At 46.8% G+C, this 23,076-nt stretch overlaps 1 protein-coding gene across 1 annotated transcript in view; it reads left to right on the top strand.

Moving 5' to 3' along the window:
• Nucleotides 1-23,076, top strand: part of EPB41L4B (erythrocyte membrane protein band 4.1 like 4B) — a 131,080-nt gene that overhangs the window by 52,928 nt on the left and 55,076 nt on the right. The window contains exons 6-17 of the mRNA XM_040481174.1: nucleotides 182-260; nucleotides 2,197-2,241; nucleotides 4,068-4,120; nucleotides 8,770-8,890; nucleotides 9,969-10,056; nucleotides 10,224-10,312; nucleotides 10,604-10,673; nucleotides 10,771-10,940; nucleotides 12,723-12,832; nucleotides 15,569-15,599; nucleotides 18,954-18,987; nucleotides 22,730-22,794. Coding sequence (XP_040337108.1) covers nucleotides 182-260; nucleotides 2,197-2,241; nucleotides 4,068-4,120; nucleotides 8,770-8,890; nucleotides 9,969-10,056; nucleotides 10,224-10,312; nucleotides 10,604-10,673; nucleotides 10,771-10,940; nucleotides 12,723-12,832; nucleotides 15,569-15,599; nucleotides 18,954-18,987; nucleotides 22,730-22,794 — 955 coding nt within the window. The remainder of the gene's footprint in view (nucleotides 1-181; nucleotides 261-2,196; nucleotides 2,242-4,067; nucleotides 4,121-8,769; nucleotides 8,891-9,968; nucleotides 10,057-10,223; nucleotides 10,313-10,603; nucleotides 10,674-10,770; nucleotides 10,941-12,722; nucleotides 12,833-15,568; nucleotides 15,600-18,953; nucleotides 18,988-22,729; nucleotides 22,795-23,076) is intronic.

The following is a 23,076-nucleotide window of genomic DNA, read 5'->3' as shown; positions in this document are numbered from 1 at the left end:
AGTACATTTTAGTCTTCCAAATGAAAGGATTGAAAAGAACTCTCTAGCTGTGTATGTCCCTTTGTGCCCTTCCGGTAGCAGTGAATGTATTACTAGATGTAACATGTGTTTCCTTTTGTCCATTCTGTGATCTTCAAAACTGGGGAAAAACATCTTCAATGTTCCATCTCCCTATGTTCAGTTGGACCTGCTTATGCTTTGCACTTTCGAGTTAAATATTATTCTTCGGAACCGAACAACCTTCGTGAAGAGTTTACAAGGTAGGACCAGATGCAGAACATGACTCCCTCTCCACTGTAGTACTTACCTTATAACTTATGGGTCCTCTAAATTTGGGGTCCGCCTGCTCTTCTCTCTGCTGACTTTATATGCTGAGCAAGAGCTATTCGTATTTCCCTTGTGCTTATCCCTGTATTCTGTTGAAAATCTACCCTTGGCTTAGTTTGACCTTTTTCCCAGTGAATCAAAATTAAAAGATTTATTTTCCGATCACATTTCTGTTTTGTGGGGCTGTTGGATAAACTGGTTACTCGTTCCAAGGCACTTTATTTTTGTCTCAGGTACAAAAAGGGAAGGCAGGTATTAGAAGAGCATTTCTCAGTCCCAAAACGCCATCTTATTTTTTTTAAGGGGCTGCGCAATGTTCCCTTGATTGCTACAATATCAAAGTTGTTGGAATCCCTTCATGTCATCTTTCAGCCCCATTGACTTTCTTTTAAGGTGTGCCCACGAGTGTCTGCCCCTCCAACTTCAGAAACAGTGTTGAAGCAAAAGAGGCTTTAAAAACATTTTAAGTATGGCATTTCTCTCCAGCCACTCCTCTGTCAGCAAGATCCTCTACCCAACCTTCGGCTGCTTTGAATGTCCCCAGAACCCCCTTGTCATTTGTGTGACCGGCAGTAGTGACGACATGTCAGCCCCTGGTGGTGGCCACTCACCTGGAGATGACCACCTGACTAACACTTTAAAGACTGCTTATCACCATTCCCTGCCCTGGACAGGCCTACTGGGCTTCCACGGTTAGGTTTTCCTATAGGAATTGCAAGTTCTGGCTGTATTCTGCACAGTATTCAGCACCGTGTGTTCTCTCCTTGATGCGAGTACTCAGTTCAGTGGTGGTGAAGCAGCTGTCAGAAGCAGGAACAGTCTAGAATATACTAGAACCTTCAGCTCCCCGATCCTTTGATCTCTGGGTCACTCACATTCTCCTGTATCCATTCCAACAGAGAGTGACTATCTGCATTGTTTTCAAAGTTCAAGTAGATTATTCTAGAGTTCCTCTTCAGAGTCCTTTATGAAACGTGCTCCTTCTAGCCATCATCCAAGCTATTGATTCTTAACCAGGGTTGTGTGAATCAGAAACACCTAGGAAGCTTTTGAGCAAATCACATTCCTGGGGACCACTCTTGCATGTAAGACTGATTCCATAGGTATGGAGCAGAGCGTGGGTAGCTTTGGCTTTTACAAAGCACTATAAGTGGCTCTGTTGCCCACGTCCTCCTGGTAAAAAAGAAAAAAAAAACAGTTAAGCAAAAACACTTAATTTTGTTTTTTTACTTAGGTGAACTCCACTTGTGTTATTTGCTGCCTCCTCTCCCCATTTCTCATTACCCCATAACCCGCTGCAGCCCAGTTCCAGGATTTTTGTTTTGCATGCGTGTGTGTGTGCACTCATGAGTGCATGTACGCTTGTTTTTTTTTTAAAGACAGAGTCTGCAGTTAACCTGCATCAGAAAAAAGCCTCAAGCAGTTGCTAACTACGGTCAGCTGTAAACTTTCTGATACCAGCAGCTGCACTCTTCCCGGAATCTGCTGGTGGGACTGGCTGAGGGCCAAGTCCAGTGGCTCCTCCCTGTCTGTCTGATTGGACACGTTGCATGCCTGCGTTTGAGCTCTCTTCTCAAGCTCCAAGGGTGCTTCCGAGGCCATCATTGGACTGTAGAGTGTGTTTCACGTTCCATCCCCCAAGTATCTTGCGAACCCTGTACATGCACTCACCTGCCTAGCTAGGTTCTGGGATGTCTTCCTGGAGACTCAGGAGGAGATGCTTCCACCAACGTCCTCATTTGATTCGGACTCCTTGTTACAATGCAGAATTCTGGGCTGTGTGCGGGGCGGGATTTGTGATGGGAAGTTGGGGATTGGAAGCGGTTGGAAAAGAGTATGCCTCTGTTGACTTTTCTGTATGTTTGTCAGGTACCTGTTTGTTTTACAACTCAGGCATGACATTCTTTCAGGAAAGTAAGTATGTTTTTGTTCTAACTCTTAACCCGGGATAGATCATAGTGTATTTCTAAATCACTGTTGTTGTTGTTGTTGTTTTAACTCTTTTACCCTTGTTCCCTTTTCAAAATTCAAAAAAAGTACACCAGGCATTGTAAAGTGAGTCTAATCCTTGTATCGCTGTCATCATCATCTTATTTTAAATGATTACTATATGGCTTGAAGCATTTCCAAGAGCATTTAATATCTTAAGTGATGTGCATTTGGGAATACTTCTCTCCCTGATCACATCACTGCCCCATTCATAATGGCTTTTGTCGTATTTGCAAGCAAGATACGTTATTAGTATGTATACACTTACAAGTATTTGGAGAGTCAGAAGTCTCATTCATCACCATCTGCATTTAAACAACGTAAAGAGGTTACGTTTTGATTCTGATAGGAGGTTTAGACATCTCATCTCATTTCCTTTTCCCCTTCTTAAAAATGGTTTTTCAATACCAGACCTCTGGCGACAGTGATTGTTGAGCCCAAGAAGCATTGGCATTGACGTGGTTGGTCTCGCGTGCAGTATTTATTTTAAAGATAACAAAATTTCAGTGGTCATAGCCTTCACAGTTGTGTCATTTCTCAGCATACGTATCGACTATTTTCTATTACATGAAAAATGAAGACTCTGCCAAGTGTAAAAAGCGATACCTGACGTTGATGAGAACACATTTTGATTTTGAATACAACCTGAAAGAAATTTGAAAAGTGATTTCCGAATTTGCAAACTCTGAATCGCACGTAGGCTTTCAAAACCTTAGTGGAATCTATATGACAGCACAAGTAGATTGTACAGTGTATACATTTGCCTTATTCAGCCATGCAATACAAATCTCAGTGTGTGTATTATGAGTGTGTGTGTATTTTTATCTTTCTCTCTTTCTCTCTGCATACTGTGCTCCTCGTACTAAAGGCCTCTTAATTCCCGTAATTGTCTTCAGTTTGGAAAAATATTAATGGCGACGTCTTACATTTATACAGTACTTTGCAGTTTACGCGCACTTCGGCCAGATTGACGGTACTTCCAGGCGTAATGGCCTTCTGGTCCAGCACTGCCTGCTCCCAGCTGGGTGACCTTGAGCAAGACACTTGGTCACTGAGTTCCTCGTCTCTGAAATGGGGGATGGGGGAGCACTTACCTTAGCCGTTCATAAAGTCCATGCATTGACCAAATTTGATAGTATATTTGAAAAGGCTTTAAAAACTATGAAGTGCTGTACCAATGTATGTCATTATTATTTTTCTAACTGAATTTGTAATATCAAGTATGAATGAGATCAGTGATTGGAGGCGTGGTAATATGCCTCTGTGGCTACGCCTCAGTCATACTTATTAGAACGCTTGAGTGTATCCAGCTGTCCTGGCAGTATTAGATATTGTGTCTGTCTGTTTATTTTTAACATTATGACCTGGTTTCAAGAAAGAGTTCAGACAGCTTGAAAAGGCGCATGTACTCTATCAAGTAAGTTTCAAAATCCTAAGGCAGAGGGAAGGCTTTTCATTCTATTTCCCAAACTTCCCCATTCTTGCCAAATTCAGTAAAATTGCCCACAGAGTTGATAGAAACTATACTTAGATTGTATCGTTTTGCTCTATGGTGAGAATTGACTTTGGGAAATAGGGAGTGGAAATCAGCTTGTTTGCATTCTTTAATGTGGACAGCAGAAATAGAAACCACCGAGAAAAATCATTACCTAAATAGCACTACCTTTTGAAAAATGACTCTAATGATATTTTGTATGCTTATGAGTATTAAAAGTTCATGTATGGAATTCATTTCCTCTCTTTTTTTCAAGACTGAAATGCCCATATGAAACGGCTGTGGAATTAGCTGCTCTCTGTCTACAAGGTACCTTATTCTTTAGTGGTAATTAGCATTTTAATGTTATGCTCTCGTTTTAGCAATTGATTATCCTGTGTACCAGGCACAGTACCCTACTTTGGGGGTATAAATAAATACAGTATGGCCTCCGTCCCCAAGTAGCTTCGGGTTCCATGAGGATGTGGCACAACCACATCCAGGGTACAGTGCAGTTCCCTCAGGAAGACTTGCAGGAGGCTTGGAATACTAAGGCCCTTTGGGGGAGGAGTGGATGAAAACAAATGAAGGAATCAAGACAAAAGGTAGAGAAGTGCAGAGGGGTACTGGTAGTCAAATGGTGTTGGAGGGTGGAAGTTCAAGAACCTGGATAAGTGGACAACCTTGAACCCTATTTAAAGAGCATGACCATGCTGTCAGCAGTAGGACTTTGAAGGCTCTCAAGAGGGAGGCAGACCTGGTCAGGTGTGCATTTAGAAAGGCCCCACTGGGTGTGATGGGGAGGTAGGACTGGACCAGGACCGGGGCTGGGGGTGCAGTAAGAAGGTGTTGCAGTAATAAAAGGAAACTCTCTAGGGCAGGGGGTACACACACACACACACACACACACACACACACACCCCAAAAGAACAACATTAGTGGTACAAGAGAAGGACGTGGTCATTACACATCGGTGTTGAGAGAGGAGTCAGGCAAGAGTCATAGATAGCTCCCAAGAGTGAGTGACAGGAGCCACAAATGGTTAGAAGAATTGGCTGCAAGGGAGGAGATCATCTACGTAGGACCTCTTGGCTGAGAGGTGCCAGTGGGACCTCTGGTAGCTTCTTGAGCGTGCAGATCTGGCTCCGTCAGAGAGGTCAGGCCACGAGCATTGACAAGGAGTCATCTGCTTATAGGTAGGAGTTAGATGGTAGGAGGTTTGCCTACATGATTTTCAGTGTTGACTGTTCCATATTATGCACTGGTGGATTTGAGTTTAAAATGCACAAGAAACACTTGCTGAAGTCTTCAGCATTAATTAAGAAGACACTAACGTGTAGCTGCACATAAGGAATGTTATCAGTACATCACATAGGCATATGTTGTGGATTCATTTTACCAGTGTGTTCATCAGTTTCTCTGGGATAATGAATTATGATGTATTCATTCATAATTACTAATTAATTTTGAACACCATAAGATTTGGCTTCCAACTTTTGTATTTCCCAATTTTTAAAAGTTGATCTAAGTCTTCAAATTCTGAAATCAGCACACATTTATTACAGAGTATCAGGAGAGCAGCACAATAGTCAAGACAAGTAGAAGGAAGGAAGGAACCCATCATCCTGCCATCCGCAATCAGGGTTTCTATGAGTTGGATGCAGTTTTTAAAATGTAATTCTGATCAATCATGTACAATTTTTAATATGATTTTCTACTTCGTATTTTTAGTTCTTGTATTTTGTCATGAAGATGGTTTTTAATGACAGCAAGACACTTCTGTTCCTTAGTCACTTTTTAATTCTTATTCTTTAATGGGGGCTTGCATATAGTAGGTGCTCAGTAAGTATAGAATGAATCCATTAGAGTTGGAGAGGCCCTTCAAAGACTTTGGTTGAAGGGGGAGCCTGCCCATGAGGTCTGAAACCATAGGTGGTAGAGGTGACAGTCTTGTCATCTCTAAATACCTATGCCAAATACAATGCTAAGTGCTTCACATCTACATTTTCCTGATTCAACAGTCCTTGTGGTAAGTGCTATAGGGATCTGTAACGGCTTGGGGAACATGGACGTCTGCTCTCCATTTTGGCCAGGTACAGATCTCACCAGCTGGCCAAGCAGCATCCGCTCTAGAGTTTCTGAGGCTCCAGGAGGTTATACCCTTTGGCTTGGTGGCCCAGCAGTAGACATCAGGTTGTGGTTAAATGGGATGAAGTCACATCCCTGTCAGACCTGGGGCCATCGATCACTGGTCCTGAACGACTAGAGCATAAGGCACATATATCACCATCTTTCCCCACTCCCATCCCCTGCCCCACTTCCCGCCGTGTGATGAAGGCATCACCACACTCACAAAGTCCAGCTCTGGTAGAACCATTTGCCTTGCTCCAGGGCCAAGGCAGATGTGAATGAGATCAGCTATCTGTGAGCCTTTCTTGGGGAAATTACCCCTTTGAGTTGGAACTACAACATCGTGTAATTTAAGATGCAGTCATTATCTCAAGTACAAATGAAAAGTCTGAAGTGGGGAACAAGTGGGGAAGTTCTTGTTACATTGTCCCTCCGTGGCCCCTTCTCCCCACATCCCATCGGAAAGTGCCACAGCCTACTTTCTAGTTGAATCACAGTGGAGCCAGCTTGCGTCAGAACATCGAGATCACTGGAGCATCTCAGGTTTCAGTAAAATGGAGGGTGTGTTTCCTCCCTTGCTTGAGCCTTGAAGACATGTTCTTGCTGTGATCGTCCTTAAATTAATGGTGCCCCTCCAGAGTTGCGGCCCCAAGTGAAGGCGGTGCCCTTTGGGGGACTAGTTTTATGATAGATTTGAAGGTGAATCCAGGCAAAAAGATTGAGAGTGAGGAGAACGGGACACGATCTTCTTTTGTCCTTGCAGCAGCTCTCATTTTACCGATGAGGCATCAGAGACGGAGAGTGGTTAAGTGACTTGCCCAGGTCGCACAGACAGTGTACAGCAGAGTGCAGATTCCGGCCCTCCTGTGTCTGAGCTGTGATCGCCACCCTCTGCACCCTCCACGGCCAGAACTCAGGCAGAGAAGTGTCGTTCTGCCTCTTGGAAGGCAGGCGTGCTATCTCAGAATCTATGTACAGGCATCGCTTGGGCCTGTTGTAATCCAGGAACAGTGAGGAGGATACTGGCCCCCTTTCCCGGTCTCGGGGAAACCTTATCACTGTCTGGCTTCTCCTTCCTGTGCTTGATGATGTTAGTGGTCTCGCCAGACACACTGCTCATCCCAGGGATTTGTTGCCTCACTTTGGCCCACGGGTGCAGCAGAAGGGTGGTTCATGTGAAGGAGATCTCTCCCCAGACTGCCCCTCTAGCCTCGCCAGGTCTCTGGTTTCAGGGTGAGCTCTTGGTTATTGGTCAGTGGCGGCCTTGGGAGCCTAGCCCTTTTACCTTCTCTGGGTGAATATTTCTAGAGCAGAATCTTCATCTGTGACTTTGCCCAAGGTACTAAGTAGCTGCACGCCCTGACCCAGGCCACCCTGGTGGTCTTCGGGGGGCCGTCCACTTGAGAGTTGCAAATGGAGGGCTTGGGTCAGGTGAGGAAGCACTCAGCAGGTCCCCACCCTGTGTCAGGCATTGCCTCTTACAGCCCTCCCACCACCCCGCTGAGTTGGGTAGTTGCTTTGTCTGTATGGACAGAAAAGTTTCATCCGCTTCTGCAAGCTACTTGGAGTCCCTCCTGGAAGCTGGGCTCTGGGATTAGAAAAGACTGCTGGGTACTTAGTGAGTTGCTATTAGCAACACACGCTGGCCAATCAGTTGTAGGATTTCTTGTGTTAAGCAGTGTTTCTCAAAGTGTGTTCCTGGGTCAGCTATAGCAGCAGCATCTGGGAGCTTGTTAGAAATGCAGATTCTCAGGCCTTATTCCAGACCTGTGGGATCAGAATCTTGGAGGGTGGGGTGCCACAGTGTGTGTTTTAGCGAGCCTTACGTTTCCAACATAAGTTGGAAAACCAGTGTTGTAGATCCGTGCTTTTCAAAGCAGCCTGTGTGCCAGTCAGCTGGGCATCTGGTGAGAAGGCAGGTTTTGCTTCAGGAGGTCTGCAGCGGAGCCTCAAAGTCTGCGTTACGAGCAGGCTCCCAGATGGTGCTGATGCTGGACCAGGCTTTGTGTGGCAGGGTATTAGAGAAACCTCTGGAGGGTTCCTTTCTGTTCTGGGGTCTGTTCCCTGGAGCTGCAGGGGTGGGGGTCCCGGGTGGGGAGAGTGGATTTTCTCATCTGTGCCTTGGAGGCACGGGGCCCCCTCTGTCCTGGGCCCTTCATTCTGTGGGGTCCTCGGCCAGAGAGAAACTAGCGTGTGGGACACTTGGGGCCTTTCTGCGGAGACCGCTCACGTGGCTGCTCCTCTCTGCACAGCCGTCTTCGTCTTCCTCCCTGTTCTGGCTGAGTTGCCGCAGCTGCTCCTGCAGCCTTGTCCCCCCCCTCCCCCACCCCCTCCTTCCTTCCCTCCCTCCCTCCCCCCTCCCTCCTTCCCTCTCCCTCCTGGCATATTTTCCCCTAGATTCTACATGCACTGAATTCTTGATTGGTCCTCTCTAGCACTGCAGACTCGGAGTGCTGCTCCGACCCACCCGTAGCGAGAGCCCTGTTAGATGTTTCTGGGCAGGTCCTCCTTCCCTGCAATTGCCTTTTATTGCAGATCTGGGCTCGACCACTTCGTGGGGGAAATATAATCTGGGCCTCCTTGGGTATGGGGGAATAGTGGAGAGAAAGACGGTAATAACTGAGATAATGGTGTTTTGCCCGATAGGGAGGGCATTGGGATGATTCTTGGGGGTTCTGAACGTACACATGGGGGCACCAGGTGGGAGTTGAGCCCTCCTGAAAGCAGGGAGTTCTGCATGTGGGGGTACCTGTGCTCTGTAATCGTGCCAACTGCCTTTGGACCTGGTTGCAGCAATAACTGAAAGCATTCAATGTCTCCTGTTTTCCTCCCTTTTATGAAACTCGCAGCGGAGCTGGGGGAGTGTGAGCTTCCAGAACACACGCCAGAGCTTGTGTCTGAGTTTCGGTTCATTCCAAATCAGACAGAAGCGATGGAATTTGATATCTTCCAGAGATGGAAAGAGTGCAGGTACCTTGATGCTACCGTCTAGCGTTCTGATATATTTATTTTGTGATGTGTCAGCGTCTCTCGGACTCAGATGTGCCAGTAGAATCGCTCTGTCGAAGACCGTAAAACTGTAGCTCCAACTCTTCACTTCTCGCCTGTGCCTCAGTCCTGGTTTTCCCAAGGCCCACACGACGTCTGTCTTTCCCAAGATGTACAGTAAGGACCAAAGCCTAGTCCCGTTTCCCTCTGAATGGCAGAGCCTGGTCCTGATTTGCTCATTACTGTCGCGGACACCGCTGCTCTCCTGGCCTCCTGGAGAGAGTGAGGAGGCTCCGCCTCGGTACATTCCCTGTGCCTGAATCTTCTAGAGTGGACCCTTTGGAAATATGCCCTGTTGTCCCTCACAGGGACACTCGTATTTGAGACCATGTGTTGTAGAGGTTCTGTTCCCGGACATGTGGTCACCAGAGCTAAATCGAGCCTTGTCCGTTATATGCTGGCTCTTCCCTCCTCCTCCCCAGGGTCACCCTAGGCTGACAGGTTTCTGCCTCGATTACCAGTGCTGCCTTTCCTCCCTCCCAGCCCACCTTCCCAAACTCTGCCCGATCCAAGTCCGTCTTGGACGCAGAAACTTAGCGTGGTTTCCTCTTGTCCCTTGGCCGTTCTGAGGGACATAATGACTTTTTTGAAACTGGGAAGTGATGTTAGCCCAGTCTTGTGCCACATCCAAACAGTAGAGGAATATGTGGGTGGAGAGTCACAGGGCCCACACCCTGTGCACACACACCCACTGTCCTCGCTGCGGGCCATCGTTGTTGGCAGTCAGTGGTGCGTCTTTCCAGCTTTCCTGCTTTGCATATACAGCACATACCCGCGTCCATGCACAAAAATGGTTTCTGTAAGTGTCCACGTTGTAAGCACTGCTGTCCTCTTTCTATTCAATGAACAGTCTGTCCATGGAGGTCTTTTCCTGTTCACATAAATTGGTGTCCCTCATTCTTTTAATTGCTACAGAGGATCCCTGAATGTGGCTGTGCCCTTCAGAATTCTGTGGGTGTACGAGCTGCAGTTTACATGTATTTCCATTGGTTTTTCTAAGGGGAAAGAGCCCTGCCCAGGCGGAACTGTCCTATCTGAATAAAGCGAAGTGGCTGGAAATGTATGGGGTAGACATGCACGTTGTCAGGGTAAGAACCGTGTGCGTTTAAGTAACGGGGTTTCTTGGGTTTCGCTGTGACTGAGCCATGCGTAAACTATGTGCAAACAAAGTAACGTGGTGAGGAAACTGTTTTGCATTCTGCTCTGTGACGACCTGTTAGAACCCTCTACCGATTGTCACTTCGTTTATTTGTAGGGAAGAGATGGCTGTGAATATTCTCTTGGACTGACCCCGACAGGCATATTAATCTTTGAAGGAGCTAACAAAATAGGCTTATTCTTTTGGTAATCTAGTTTTGTCTAATATTAAAAATGTCTTTTCCTATTTTGTGGTGGAATTCTATGTGATGGATGATTATTGAGGGATATTTGCAACTCCGAGATTTGCTTTAAAAACACACCATGCTCCCGTACGCGCGGGTGTTTGGCAGTGGCACTGACTTCTGGATAATCACGCTTGAATGAATGAATGATTTCTGTAGCAAATCTAAGCTTAAAAAGTAGAAAGGAAAACTGCTGTTTGTGTAGATAGTTTTCCTGCGGATTGTGCTTTTAAAATGTTTTCTCTCTGACCAGGCCAAAAATTACCAAGATGGATTTTAAAAAGAGCAAATTGACATTGGTGGTAGTGGAGGATGATGATCAGGTAAGCCTCGCTCCTGGCTGTCCTCCTGGCTGCAAATAATCCTTCACTGATGTTCCTGGCCCCCACTGAGACGCGAACCTTGTGCTTCACCTCAAAGGGACGGGAGCAAGAGCACACATTTGTCTTCCGGCTGGACAGCGCCAGGACCTGTAAGCACCTCTGGAAATGTGCGGTCGAGCATCACGCCTTCTTCCGCCTGCGGACGCCGGGAAATAGCAAATCGAACAGATCAGACTTCATCCGGCTGGGGTCTCGCTTCAGATTCAGGTGGGCACTGGTTTTTACAACGTGGATGCCGTGTTTCGAAGGAGGGCAGCAGTGATGCTTTTTGTGAATGGATCTGTGTGTCCGGAGGCTTGAGTCGGGTGTCCTGTTTTTGCTTCTTTTGTAAGATCTGACCTTTGGTTGAGTCCCCGGAGCTGTTTTAGCCTCCATGCCCTCATTGATAAAATGGGGCTAATAACAAAATTGTTAATAGCTGACATGTAGCTGGACCTGTGCCATCTCAAACAGTAGATAATGTGGCCATTGAGATTAATTAATATTAAGTAAATTTTAAAATGTGGTTCCTCTGTCTCACTCACCACACATCAAGCGCTCAGTGCACGTGAGGTGGGTGGCTGCCGTAGTGGGCGGGGCAGACGTAGAACACAAGCTGTGCTAGAGCTTTTCATGAACCCATGTATAATCCTCCCTGCAGACTTAATGAGCTAGGTCCTCTGACTATCTCCACCGTACAGATGAGGAAGCCAGGGCTGAGGGGTTACACAATCTGCCCAGCGTCACAGTAAGTGGCAGAGCTGCGAGTCAACCCCAGACAGTCTGGGGCTTCTGTTCCAACCCCTCCTCTCTTGCCTTTCGTGTGCCGGCATCAAGAAATGTGTCGATGATTAAGAATGAGAGCAGATGTCCCCCCATGTGTGTGCAGGGGATCCCGGATAGGCTCGGTAGATATTGGAATCTGAAGAGACCTTGAAAACATGGAGAATTTAATTGTTCACATATTTTTACTTAACGATTGTAAGGCCATGTCTTTCAAGATACGTGAAACCTCCTTGGGGTTTTATTAAAAACGGGGATTTATGACCTCATCTGAGACCCTTGTAATCAGAATCAATGGGTGCACCCATGTGCATTCATGAATAAGGCCTGGGAATGTGCATTTTAAGTGCCCTCCCAGGGTTGATTTCTGAGGCCTGTTTACAGATCTGAGAATCACTGTTATAAGCTCTAAAATTTCACATGGTTTCATAACCTCTGCCCACACATGGCATGTCCTTGAATGCCCTTTCATATGCCAAAAGATGTGTTCTTTTCAGATTTATCTACCGTGCAAGGAAATGGCTGTTGGGGTGGTTGCCAAGGCAGACTTTTCCATCCTTGGAGGAAACTCCCCCAGGATTTGGTCCAGACCAGGCACCCTCCAGAAGACGGAAGGGGAGTTTGGAGACAAGGTTGCCCCTTGGAGGCACTTAGAGCAGGTGGCAAGTGTCCCCTTCCTTGTGATAAATCATCAACCGAGAGTAGGGCCGGAATGAAGCAGTGATCAATCAGATAAAAACAGCATACTTCCCGGAAGCTACGTTGCTTGAAACCCAGAAAGCCTTGGTGAAAGAAGTAATGATTCCCCTGGCATAGCAAGGAAAGCCAGGGTTTAGTTAAGTGGTCACCGATAACAGCATTTTATAATACTTAAATGTCTACGTAATGTGTGTTATGAAATGTTATTTGATTTGTGAATCATTGTGCTCTCAGTCAGATGTGGCAAGTACTTGGACCTGCCTGGTTTGTGCAGCCAAGTGACTGGTACCTAAATTGCGGACTTTGTCTCTTGGTGGAAATATCTGCCCCTGTCATACAGCTTGGATTTGGCAGAGGTGATTTTATTGCTAAATGGAAGGCTAAATTTAGTGTGTGTCTTTACCAAACGAGTTCACGATAAGTTGAAATTTACATTGGAGCTTTTGAAAACAGAAGTGCGCTTCCAAATATGTATAATGTGCTGATATTCTGACACTGGTAACATGCAATAAAATATTTACTTTCCAGTGGACGGACAGAGTATCAAGCCACACATGGGGCCAGGTTACGGAGAACCAGCACCTTTGAGCGGAAGCCTAGTAAACGCTATCCATCCCGGAGACATTCGACGTTCAAAGGTGGTGTGCTTTTCATTCTGCTTGGCATTTTATGTTATGATGTAGTTGGTTAAGCCCCAAGGAACTTAGCTTGCTAAAGCAGTTCTTAAAGGAACATTCTACTCTTCTACTCTTGTCATTCTGAAGCTTTTGACAAAACCCCAGTGGGAGGGATTCTCTTAATGGGAACCAGGCCACCTTTGCCGTCTGCTGTCTTTAGTTTTGACCATTGGACGTGTTCATCTTCTCCCTCTTTTTCATCCTTCTTTTCTTGTGCCTCTTCACTTCCGTTGTTCCTGGGACCTCAGGAATATCATAGGTTACCATGTTTTTTTGCCCAGATGAATGATGCTGTGTCTTAGAGGGAAAAACAGTTCTTCTCTCCTCTATCTTACAGTTTCAAATGGGACACCAGTCTCATGCTAACCAGAATTCGGGCCACTAAGAGCAGATCCAGAAATTTTAAGTCCTGGACTCTGTACCTGCAGTCAGTCCATGCACGTCCTGCCCTTGAATTTAGCCCGGACTTAGGATGCCTTCCCCTCCCCCCTTTTCAGAACTCCCTGAGCCTTAGTCTGTCATTTACTACTATGGCTTCATGCCTTTCTGAAGGCTGGTACCCAATACAGGACCAGTTGGCAAATGAGCAAGCTGGGCTTATTTAAACTTGGCCTCCACATCCTACCTCCTAGCTCTTCTCTGCCTACACTTGATTGTTTCTCCCTTCGGGACACCTAGTTTAGCACTGAATTGTGGGCTTTTTCATGGCATGGCCTCTGAACTCTCAACCCCTGGGGCCCCCTCCTACATATCACTTACTCATAGGTTTTTCTTGTATCACTCAGGACTTAGTGGGCCTTTGTCAGAACTGTACCTATACTTCACTCCCTTCTAGAATCTTTAACCTTGTGGGGCACCTGGGTGGCTCATTTGGTTAAGTGCCTGACTCTTCTTTTTTTGAGTGTAGTAGCTATTCCCCAAACCAAATTAAAAAAAAATTTTTTTTAAGGTTTATTTTTGAGAGACAGAGAAAGAGCACAAGCAGGGGGTGGGGAAGAAAGAGAGGGAGACACAGAATCCAAAGCAGGCTCCAGACTCTGAGCTGTCAGCACAGAGCTCGATGCAGGGCTCGAACTCTGAGACTGAGAGATCATAACCTGAGCTGAAGTTGGACGCTCAACCAACTGAGCCACCCAGGCGTCCCCCTAAACCAAACTTGTAATGTTTGTTTACTTTTGAGAGAGCGAGAGAAAGAGACAGAGCACAAGCTGGGGAGGGGCAGAGAGAGAGAGGGAGACACAGAATCTGAAGCAGGCTCCATCCAGGCTCCAAGCTGTCAGCACAGAGCCTGACATCAGGTTTCGAACATACAAACAGTGAGATCATGACTTGAGCCAAAGTTGGAAACTAAACCAACCGAGCCACCCAGGTACCCCTATTATTGAACCAATGGTTTAATAGCACAGCAGCCAGAAGCTCTCTAAAGTCATTCTTGGCTGCTTTAATGGAGAAAAAAATGGCCAGTGCCCAGGAAATATGGCCTCACCTTCAAGAAAGACCAGAGGGTGAGAGGATTGGGGGTGTGCCCAGAGAAGGGTGATGGTGGATGAAGGTGATTGACTGCAGGAACTGGGAGCGACAAGTGATGCAGTGGGGGAGAGAGGGAAGGCCTTGCTTCCCTGTCAAGCCTTCTACTTTCTGCCTGCAGTCCATGGGATCAGTGTTATCCAGAAACACTGCAAGTAAGGAAGAAGTTCCTAATAGTGCTGTCAAAGATAGAGCCATCTCAAGACTGTACTGGGCTCCCAGTCCCTGGAGGCCTGTGCAGGCACAAAGGGAAAGGCCCCTTGGTGTGGCCACTGCAGAGGGGAGGGTGTGTCCTATGTCTTGACCCATGGGTGGCTTTGGACCTCTTCTAGACCACAGGTTCCCTGATTCTCCTCTACTTTCTTTCCCAGTCTCCATCCTCTTTTTTTCTTTTGTGTTACTGGCATTTTTTCCCAGCCAGAGTTCTGGCATCTCTGTGAAGCTTTTAATGATTTTCTGTGCTACATCTTTTTAAATTTTTTTAAATGTTTGTTTATTTTTGAGAGAGAGAGAGAGCGTGTGAGGGAGGGAGGGGCAGAGAGAGAGCGTGTGAGGGAGGGAGGGGCAGAGAGAGAGGGAGACACAGAATCCGAAGCAGGCTGCAGGCTCTGAGCTGTCAGCACAGAGCCCAACGCTGGGCTCAAACCCAGGAACCGTGAGATCATGACCTGAGCGGAAGTCAGATGCTCAACTGAGCCACCTAAATGAAATGGGAGTCTAGATAAACAGGCTTTAGCTCTGTCCATGGTCCCTTCCACAGATTCACATCCTGCCCCAGCTACAAAAGTCTGCCCTGAGCTTCCCAGTACTGTCAGGCTTATATTTCAGCCTCTATCATCCCCTTCTGCGGTCTTTGATTTCACACACCTCTCTTGTCTCTGTGTCAAGACTGTGAACCCCTTGAGAGCCAGAATTGCCTCTCATTTCTGTATCTGAGAGCACCTGGCTCTGGGAACATGCTCGGCATTCGCTGAGTGAATTGGAGGGCTTGGCACAGTGGAAAAGAGACTTTTCCTCCAGAAAGAAGGAGGTAATGTGGAAATTCTGCCTCCTGGGGTTGGGACCCCGCTGCAACCACAGAAATCTCCACCCTAGTCATTGTCATCACGTGGGTAAAAAAAAGTGATACAGCTCTCTAAGATGGCATACCTTTCTGTTTTTCCTTTAAAGCAAGCAACCCAGTGATAGCGGCTCAGTTCTGGTAAGTGCCCCCAGACTCTGGGGTACAGCTCTTCTAATTATCGTCTTTATTTGCATTGTTGACTTTTTCTTTAATACAATTAAACCACAGAGTGAGTCACCTGATGATTTTCCCCTGCTTTTTCTGCTGCCTGACTATACCATCCTCCTGGTTCTCAATAAGTGCACAATGGAATATTCCAAGACTGTTTTTTTTTCTTTTTTAAAACACAGCTGCTCTGTTTGTGTAGCTTTGTGCTTTGTTTATTACAACAGTGGGTGATGAAGGTGAGAGGAATGTGTGCAGCGCGCTGTGCTGATGGCATTGCAGGCAGTGATGGGAAAGAAAGGCCATGCTCTTGAGCAAAAGCTCCGTGAGAGCAAATGCTAGATTCGCTCAGTGATGTGCAGATTTTACAGTCATACAGTGTAGAAAACCTTTACGAAACACGTTTATTGAATTTCGTGCAGAAAAAAGAACATGTCACAAGACTGAAACTCCAGCACAGATGTGAACAAACTTTTCCTGTGAAGTGCCAGGTAGTAAATACTTTGGACTTTGTAGGCGATGCTGTGTCTTTCATGACTGCTCAGCTCTGTGGTTGGCGCACAAAAGCAGCCATAGACAGTCCGTAAATGAAAGGACAAGGCTGCTGCATTCCAGTAAAACTTTACTCATAAATGCAGGTGGGCTACATTTGGCCCATGGGTGTGATTTGCCAGCCCCTCCCCCAGCACAGGTGTTCTTGATCTTTCCTGTACATGGAATCTCCTGGTGAGCCTTGAAACGTCCCCCTCAGCCCAGCCATACTCCAGGCTCATTGAATCAGTCTCTGGGCAGGGGACTCATGCACCTAGGGTTTTTTGCTTTTTTTTTTTTTTTTTTTTTTTTTAAGTCCCAGGTGATTCTAGTGTGTGGGAACCACCATCCCATTTTGCACTTGCCTCTTTTTCTCTCTCTGAAACAACTGCTTATGTGAGTTTTGCCCTAGGTGGACAGCTGCTCTCTCATGCTGGAGAATTACAGGCTGTCATTCCTTCCGCCCTGGTGTCCAAGCTCCAGGCACTGGCAGCCCAGTTTAGTCAGCCCCTTGGTCTTCCCAGGCACACGGGTCTCAGACTGCTGGGGAGGTCTTAGAGATGAACACAAGTTGAGTGTGCCATGTGCCCTGCACCTGTACTCGGGCAGAGCCCAGCATGTGGAGGAGCGGATAAGCCGGAGGCCTTGGTTGGTGATGAGGGTGCAGGCCAAGGGACCAGAAGGCCTCCTGCCTCGTCCCAGCCTTGCTCTAACCCAGAGCTGGGGCCTTAGGTCTTCCTGCTGGGCTTCCTTTTTCTCACTGAAAACAAGGAGTTTGGGCTAGGTCAGTGTTTGCCCAAACTTTTTTAGTCTCTGATTTTCGCCCCCCGGAAGAAACCTGACCTGGAAGTCCAATATAGAGAACAGACAAAAGTGGAGCTGCCCTGGGTGGAGCCAGGCAGGGAGGAAAGGGCTGGTGCCTGCCTGTTCCTCTGACATCTGACCCCTGTCCCCCAGGCAGCCACAAGACACCCGCAAGGGCCCCGAAGCGCGCTAGGGAACATAACCAGCCCCTTGTATCACACAGCTGGAGCTCAGCCCTGTGTCTCTGGTTCCAGGCTCTGCCTGCAGTGCCATTCTGTGAGGAGGCAGGCGGCCGACTCTTGTGTCTGGGTTCAGTTCTCAGCACCTGAAGAAGGGCTGCAGAGTCCTGTTGAACTGCCATGGAGCATACCCTGGCCCCCCGAGGGAGGGGCTCCCACATGGGTTCATTGTAGGCCTGTGGGCTCGCCCTTCTCTAGGATCCCCACTGCGGGTAGTATGCTAAAAGCATTTGCACCTTTCTCCACCTGTCAGTGTATCTTGCTTTTAATTCTCAGGGGCCTGTGAGTTACAACATTTCTTTCCTTTGCTAAGGAAGCGATTGTTTTGTTTGTTTTTCCCTAATAAAATTATATTTTCCCTTTAGCATCTAGTGGAGATTATATATATATTGAGCATCTAGTGGAGATTATTATATATATTGAGAACCAAAACAAACTTAAAAAAAGTGTCCACCAGGAACAAAAAAAACCCAGTAAATATACCCTTTAGGAACAAATGAGCTAATAACCACTGTTCGCAGCTGTTCAATTGCTCTTCGCAGCCTGTGGGATCCCGGGGTGAGTAGGATTGCTGTGGGAGCCAGGGATGAAATTGCGCTCTGGGCTGCAGAGGTGATACCAGAAAAATTGCACCTTGCAGAACACTTAACCTTCCAGATAAAATCCAGCTGGAGGTGAATCTGGCCCAGAGCCTGGCTCGGTGCACTGGCCTTTCTGGAAGACAGAGCCATTTAGACCCCAAGCAAGACTCATAACAGTAAAATGTTTCTCTCATTGTTGAAGCAATAAACCTTGATTTCGAGCACACCACCCTAGCCACGTAGCCCAACGATGGTGCCGTGTTTGTGTTTCTCCTGGCAGATGCCAGCCTTACGTAGGAAACACATGTGTTTTAAGTGCAAAGCCAGCCTGGGATTCTCTGCCCATATATGTGAGTACGTATAGTTTTTTTAACCAGAGTAGTTTTACTTGTGAGTCCACCAAAATAGGATCATGCATGAGGAGCGTGGTACCTTTGCTCGGACCGTCAGGGAGCCAGCTGGACTCTGTGGAAAGAAGGTGGGCTCTGAGATGGAGCAGATACCCACTCCAGTCCCAGCTCTGCCACTGACTGCGTAGCTGACTGACCCTGAGCAGGTTTCCCAACTTCTCTGTTAGGCAACCTTTCCTTTATCTGTAAAATGAGGTGGTACCAGTTATTGACCTCATAGCCTTGTGGTGCGGATTAAATAGTAACAGATGTGGAGCTCCCAGTACAGAGCCTTATATGGAATGAGCGTTCCACGGTGGTGGCCGGTTCGTGGCATTGTTCGTAGCAGTGGGACCCATAGCGGTAGATGTTCAGAAACGGCCGGTAGATGTTCAGCTCTCCCTTCAGTTGGAAAAAGCTCTGGGCGTCACTGGAGCCGTCTGGTGCCACCCAGCAGTGCCAGCGCAGACCTGGAATGGGAGCTAAAAGTACTTGGTGTGTCCCAACTGAAGGGACCTCCTTTTTGTCACCAAAGTGTGGCAAGCAGGATTCTGGAATATTACCTTTGTGTTTCAGTTTGTGAGCTCGAAAGTGACGAGTGGAAGTTGGTGTTTGGTTTCCTTGGTTATATGTTCATGTAAACAGCTAATAACCAAAAAGAAGCGGTGTTCGTGAAAGTTCCTAACAGTGTAGGTGGTGTTTAAGATTTATGATCGTTAAAAAATCACTAACAGTGCCGCTTTACAACCTGTTACATTACAATTTTTCCCTTCTTTTCTATAGCTCTAAAACAAATCCTGAAGTCCATAATTACCAGGTGAGATACTGCTTTTAAAGATTTTCCTGCATACTTCTTAAAATTTCAAAATTTTCTACATCAAGTAGTTATTATGCTTATAGTCAGATTTTGAAGAAATAATAACATGCTTTTTGTTGGTTGTGGGGTGGGGGGGGCTTGGTTTTTTTGTGGGTTTTTTTTTGAGAAAACGGTGAGAGGAGAACCTTCCTCTGTGACTCCTGGCCCCTCTTGGTCATTTCAGCTGCCTATTTTTTTCTTAACCTTATCAACTGGCAAACCACAGAGACATATGTTTAAGTTTCTGGGTGGTCACACACAACCTCTTAGGAGCGCTCAAGTGAGGCCGTGTTTTGTCAGCATGTTCTAGGCCTAGGGAACATGAGTCCCTTGAGATGTGCCTCCAGGAAAGGATGTCTCAGTCACACGTTTGGGAGATGTGTCCTTCATTCCCCTTCTTGGATCTTACAGTCTCCGCTGGGGTTTCAAAAGTACTGAGACATCCTGCAAAAAAGATAACGTTTTATTTTTTTTAATCCATTGTCTCCCCAAATCATTTGATATTCAACACCCCCTCCCCCAATCAAAAAAAGCTAGCTTCTCACCTACCCGCCTGTTTTTGATAGTGTATCTGTTATCAGTGGAGCATTGGTTTCCAGAACCTACTTTGTAAAGCATTGTGCCAGGCCTGTTTCCTGCAGAAGGAGCACAGATAGGTTTCTGTGGCTCGTGATATGCTCTTTTACAGGGTGGCCAACCAGGGCCCTCACCGCCTGCCCGCCTACCCACTCACAGTTACCTGGGGGTGGCTCTTGCTGGCCATTCACAGCCTTCTACAACCTGGCTCCAACTTGCTTTTCTACATTTATTGCCTTCCTCCTCTCTGCTCCTTATCACACATCATATGTTCAGCTCTCAAAGAATCACATAATCGGTGCCCCCAGAATTTCTTCCCACTGTTCCCGTTTCCGTGCTTGTCTGCCTGAAATCCCCTCACTTGTCTGTGCATTAAAATCCCCTCCAGAGTCCCCTCAGAAGCCACCTCCTCCACAGAGCCTTCTCTGATCCTCATAACTGGAAATCACCAACACCAGTAGTCTTCAACCCCACTGCATGTTAAAACCATCTGGCAGGCTTTAAAAACATGGCCGGTGCTTGGGCCTCACCCTGGGCTGAACAATCAGATGCTCTAGGGATAGATAGTTCTGGGCACCAGAGAGCTTCAGAGCTGCTAAGGGGGTTCTGATGAGCTGTGCTGACAGCATGTCCCTCACTTAGTAGGTTTGTGCCTAGAGGCAGCGGTCGTGTCTGATGGCCTCCTCACTTGGGGCCATTTCTCTCCCTGGGCGGGTTCTGTCCAAGGACATTACGCTCAGGTTTCCTCCATCACAGTCTGGTTTCGGATGTCACAAGAAGCTACTCCATGAGGTCACCTGGGAGCGTTTGTCCTGGTTTAGTATCTTTCCTGATCTTTTGTTACCGTAGATATTAATTTTTCGATGGGGGTGGGATCCTAATGTACGTGACTTTTACGAGGTCTCCAAATTATGTTTCAGAAGAATTTTGCCATATCATCTTCCATACATGAAATCATATTCCCAATGTGCAGAATCTGGACACGACTTCCTAGTTTGGGGGGAATAACATGTAAAAAGTGCTTTGAACCTGGTAGGGGAAAAGCTAGGTTTCCCGATCTTGTCTTTTTTAGGTTCTTGAATCTTCTCAGTCACAGATCAGCTTTTTGGTTTGGAGAGATTTTCGGGTGTGACTGGCTAGCTGTGGGGGAAGGGAAGAGTTGTGGACAGGCGGTCCCTGCTTGAAGGCAAGAAAAAAAATGAAAACAAAGCCCATTATTCCCTGCTCAGAGTGAATACGGAGGAAGTTGTTCACGGAACTCACATGCACGAAAACTGTTCTTGTAACATCTTTGGCAATCACTGGTCCCCCCCCACCTTAGCCATCTTGGAGGTTACGTGTTGCTCTGTCAAGGTTTGGGAATGAATTGAGCGGGAAGAGAACGTCCTGAGAAGTGGCCTGGTTGATAAAGGCTTGAGTGCTGAGAAGGGTTTTCGGGAGAATGGGAGTATGGAACATCTGTCTTATTGTGAGCTCAGTGAGACTAGCCAACTGCAAAGGATAGATTTCTGTGGTTTTGATAAGGACATCTCTTGGCGTTTGGGGAGGGACAGTTCTTCATTGTTAGGACTGTCCCAAGAGTTACAGATGCTTAGCTTTCCTCTTCTCTGCCCAGTAGTTAAAAGGTAATTTTGCAGTCATTGTGGCAAGCAAAAATGCACATATATATTTCCAGTTATCCCCGGGGGAAAAAAGTGCCCCAATGACCAACTGGGTTAACATTTAAAAATGCTGCCTGACAGCTTTAGAGTGTGAATAAATTACCGAAGGAGATCAAGGAAGGTTTGGGAATATCCTTCCAGGTCTTTATGGATGAGGTACCCACCTCTCCCTAATGAATCTGATTTGCTTGTGTTTGAAGACAGGGAGTGGAACAGAAGGTCCATTTCTATTCTACATTGTTCCCTTTTGTTGAAGATGCAGCCAGTGGAGCCTCATTTGGGGCCTGGCTGTGTGACCAAAACACTGGAAGCATTTCAGCTGTGGGCACATCTTCTAAACTCTAGGTGTTTGTCTCCCTAAGAGAGGTCAGCTTTCAGCGTCTGCTCCTGAGATCCTTTCTCCAGATTCCCTTTCCCCGTAGCCTGTGCAGGGGGCTGCACACTTAGCTTGCTGACAGGCAGCTCTGAAGGAGAGAGCTCACTAGAATACAGAACAGGCAGGGAGGGCATCTCAGTTTCCTGAAAACTGCATGAACAGAATTACTGAGAATTTTCCATAATACAGAACAGGCCTCTGCTTATTAACCAAAACAGCAGGGGAAGGAGCAGGAGGGGAAGAAATAATTAAAAGAATAATGGTGGCAAGACTGTAGTGACTTCAACGTCAGGAGGGTTTCATGTGCTCCACAGAAAGTTTAGCCTTGAGAAGCCCCGTGGCTTCTGGCCTTGCCTGGAGCCACCACCCTCTACAGGCCAGAGGCGGTAGACAGTCCCGTCACCCAGCCAGGCCTGCCTTGTCTTCACTCCTGCTCGTTCTGTGAGTCATCAGTCTGGATCCATTTTTTTGAATGGACAAATTCCTTCCTTCTTTCCTTCTGTTGTATCAGAACAATCAGTGCTCTGAATGGTGTGGGGTTTTGTTTGTTTTTGGTGACGGCCAGGTGGGCGGCGAGGTTTGGTACTAGGTTTTGGATCACATTTTAGAAAACTTTTCTTATTGCTTAAACAAGGGAGAAGGTGTTCGCCCACAATCCTGCTGACTTAATGTCCCCGTCCAGTTGTCTTGTGTTCGCAGATGTCACTGTTGCACACGGTTGTCGTCCTCTTCAGCAATGACAAAAATTGTTTCTGAAGAAAGAAATTGCCTACCACTCACCCCATATCTTGGGTGTCCTCCGTCTGTTCCCTCGGGAGAGATGAATACTTGCCTGTCCTGGGCGCTCTGGGGGACCCTTCCCAGACAGATGCTTTCCCCTTTCTTCCGAGGGCAGCCTTCCAGCCCCCCTGCCGTTGTCATAGGGGAAACGTGATCGTCCTGGGAAGCCACCGCCCATCCAGGGTTTGGTTATAGCCTTTCCAGTCACAGCCCTGGGCCCCTCAGCTGGATGCCAGTAAAAGAGAAACTAAATGAAGACCATTGAAATCAAAAGGTCATTGAATAATCAAGTTTGGTATTTCATTTCTAGCCTCAATACCATCCCAATATCCACCCCAGCCAGCCTCGGTGGCACCCTCACTCTCCAAATGTAAGGTAAGTGCTTGAGCTCACGGAGCTGTACTTACTTGAAAGTTCTCCCTTTCTCCGGAAAGGCTCAAATTCTGCCTCGTTGTGAATCGAAAGTCTGCATTGGAAACAACGGTTAAGAGCTGCTGTGTCATGGCAGAGATGAATAATTTGCAGAGCAAAAGAAGCCAGTGATGAGTCTGGATTTACCAAAGTTCTGCTTTATGAAATGAAAATGAATTGGGTTTTGTTTCTTGTTTTTTTAGTCGTTCTAACCTTAGATATTTTTGGTTTGGTTTTGTGTTAGAA

Source organism: Herpailurus yagouaroundi, unplaced genomic scaffold, assembly GCF_014898765.1.
Source record: "Herpailurus yagouaroundi ecotype Mexico unplaced genomic scaffold, PumYag 160, whole genome shotgun sequence".
Lineage (NCBI taxonomy): Eukaryota > Metazoa > Chordata > Mammalia > Carnivora > Felidae > Herpailurus > Herpailurus yagouaroundi.
This window is presented reverse-complemented; position numbering and strand designations above follow the sequence as displayed.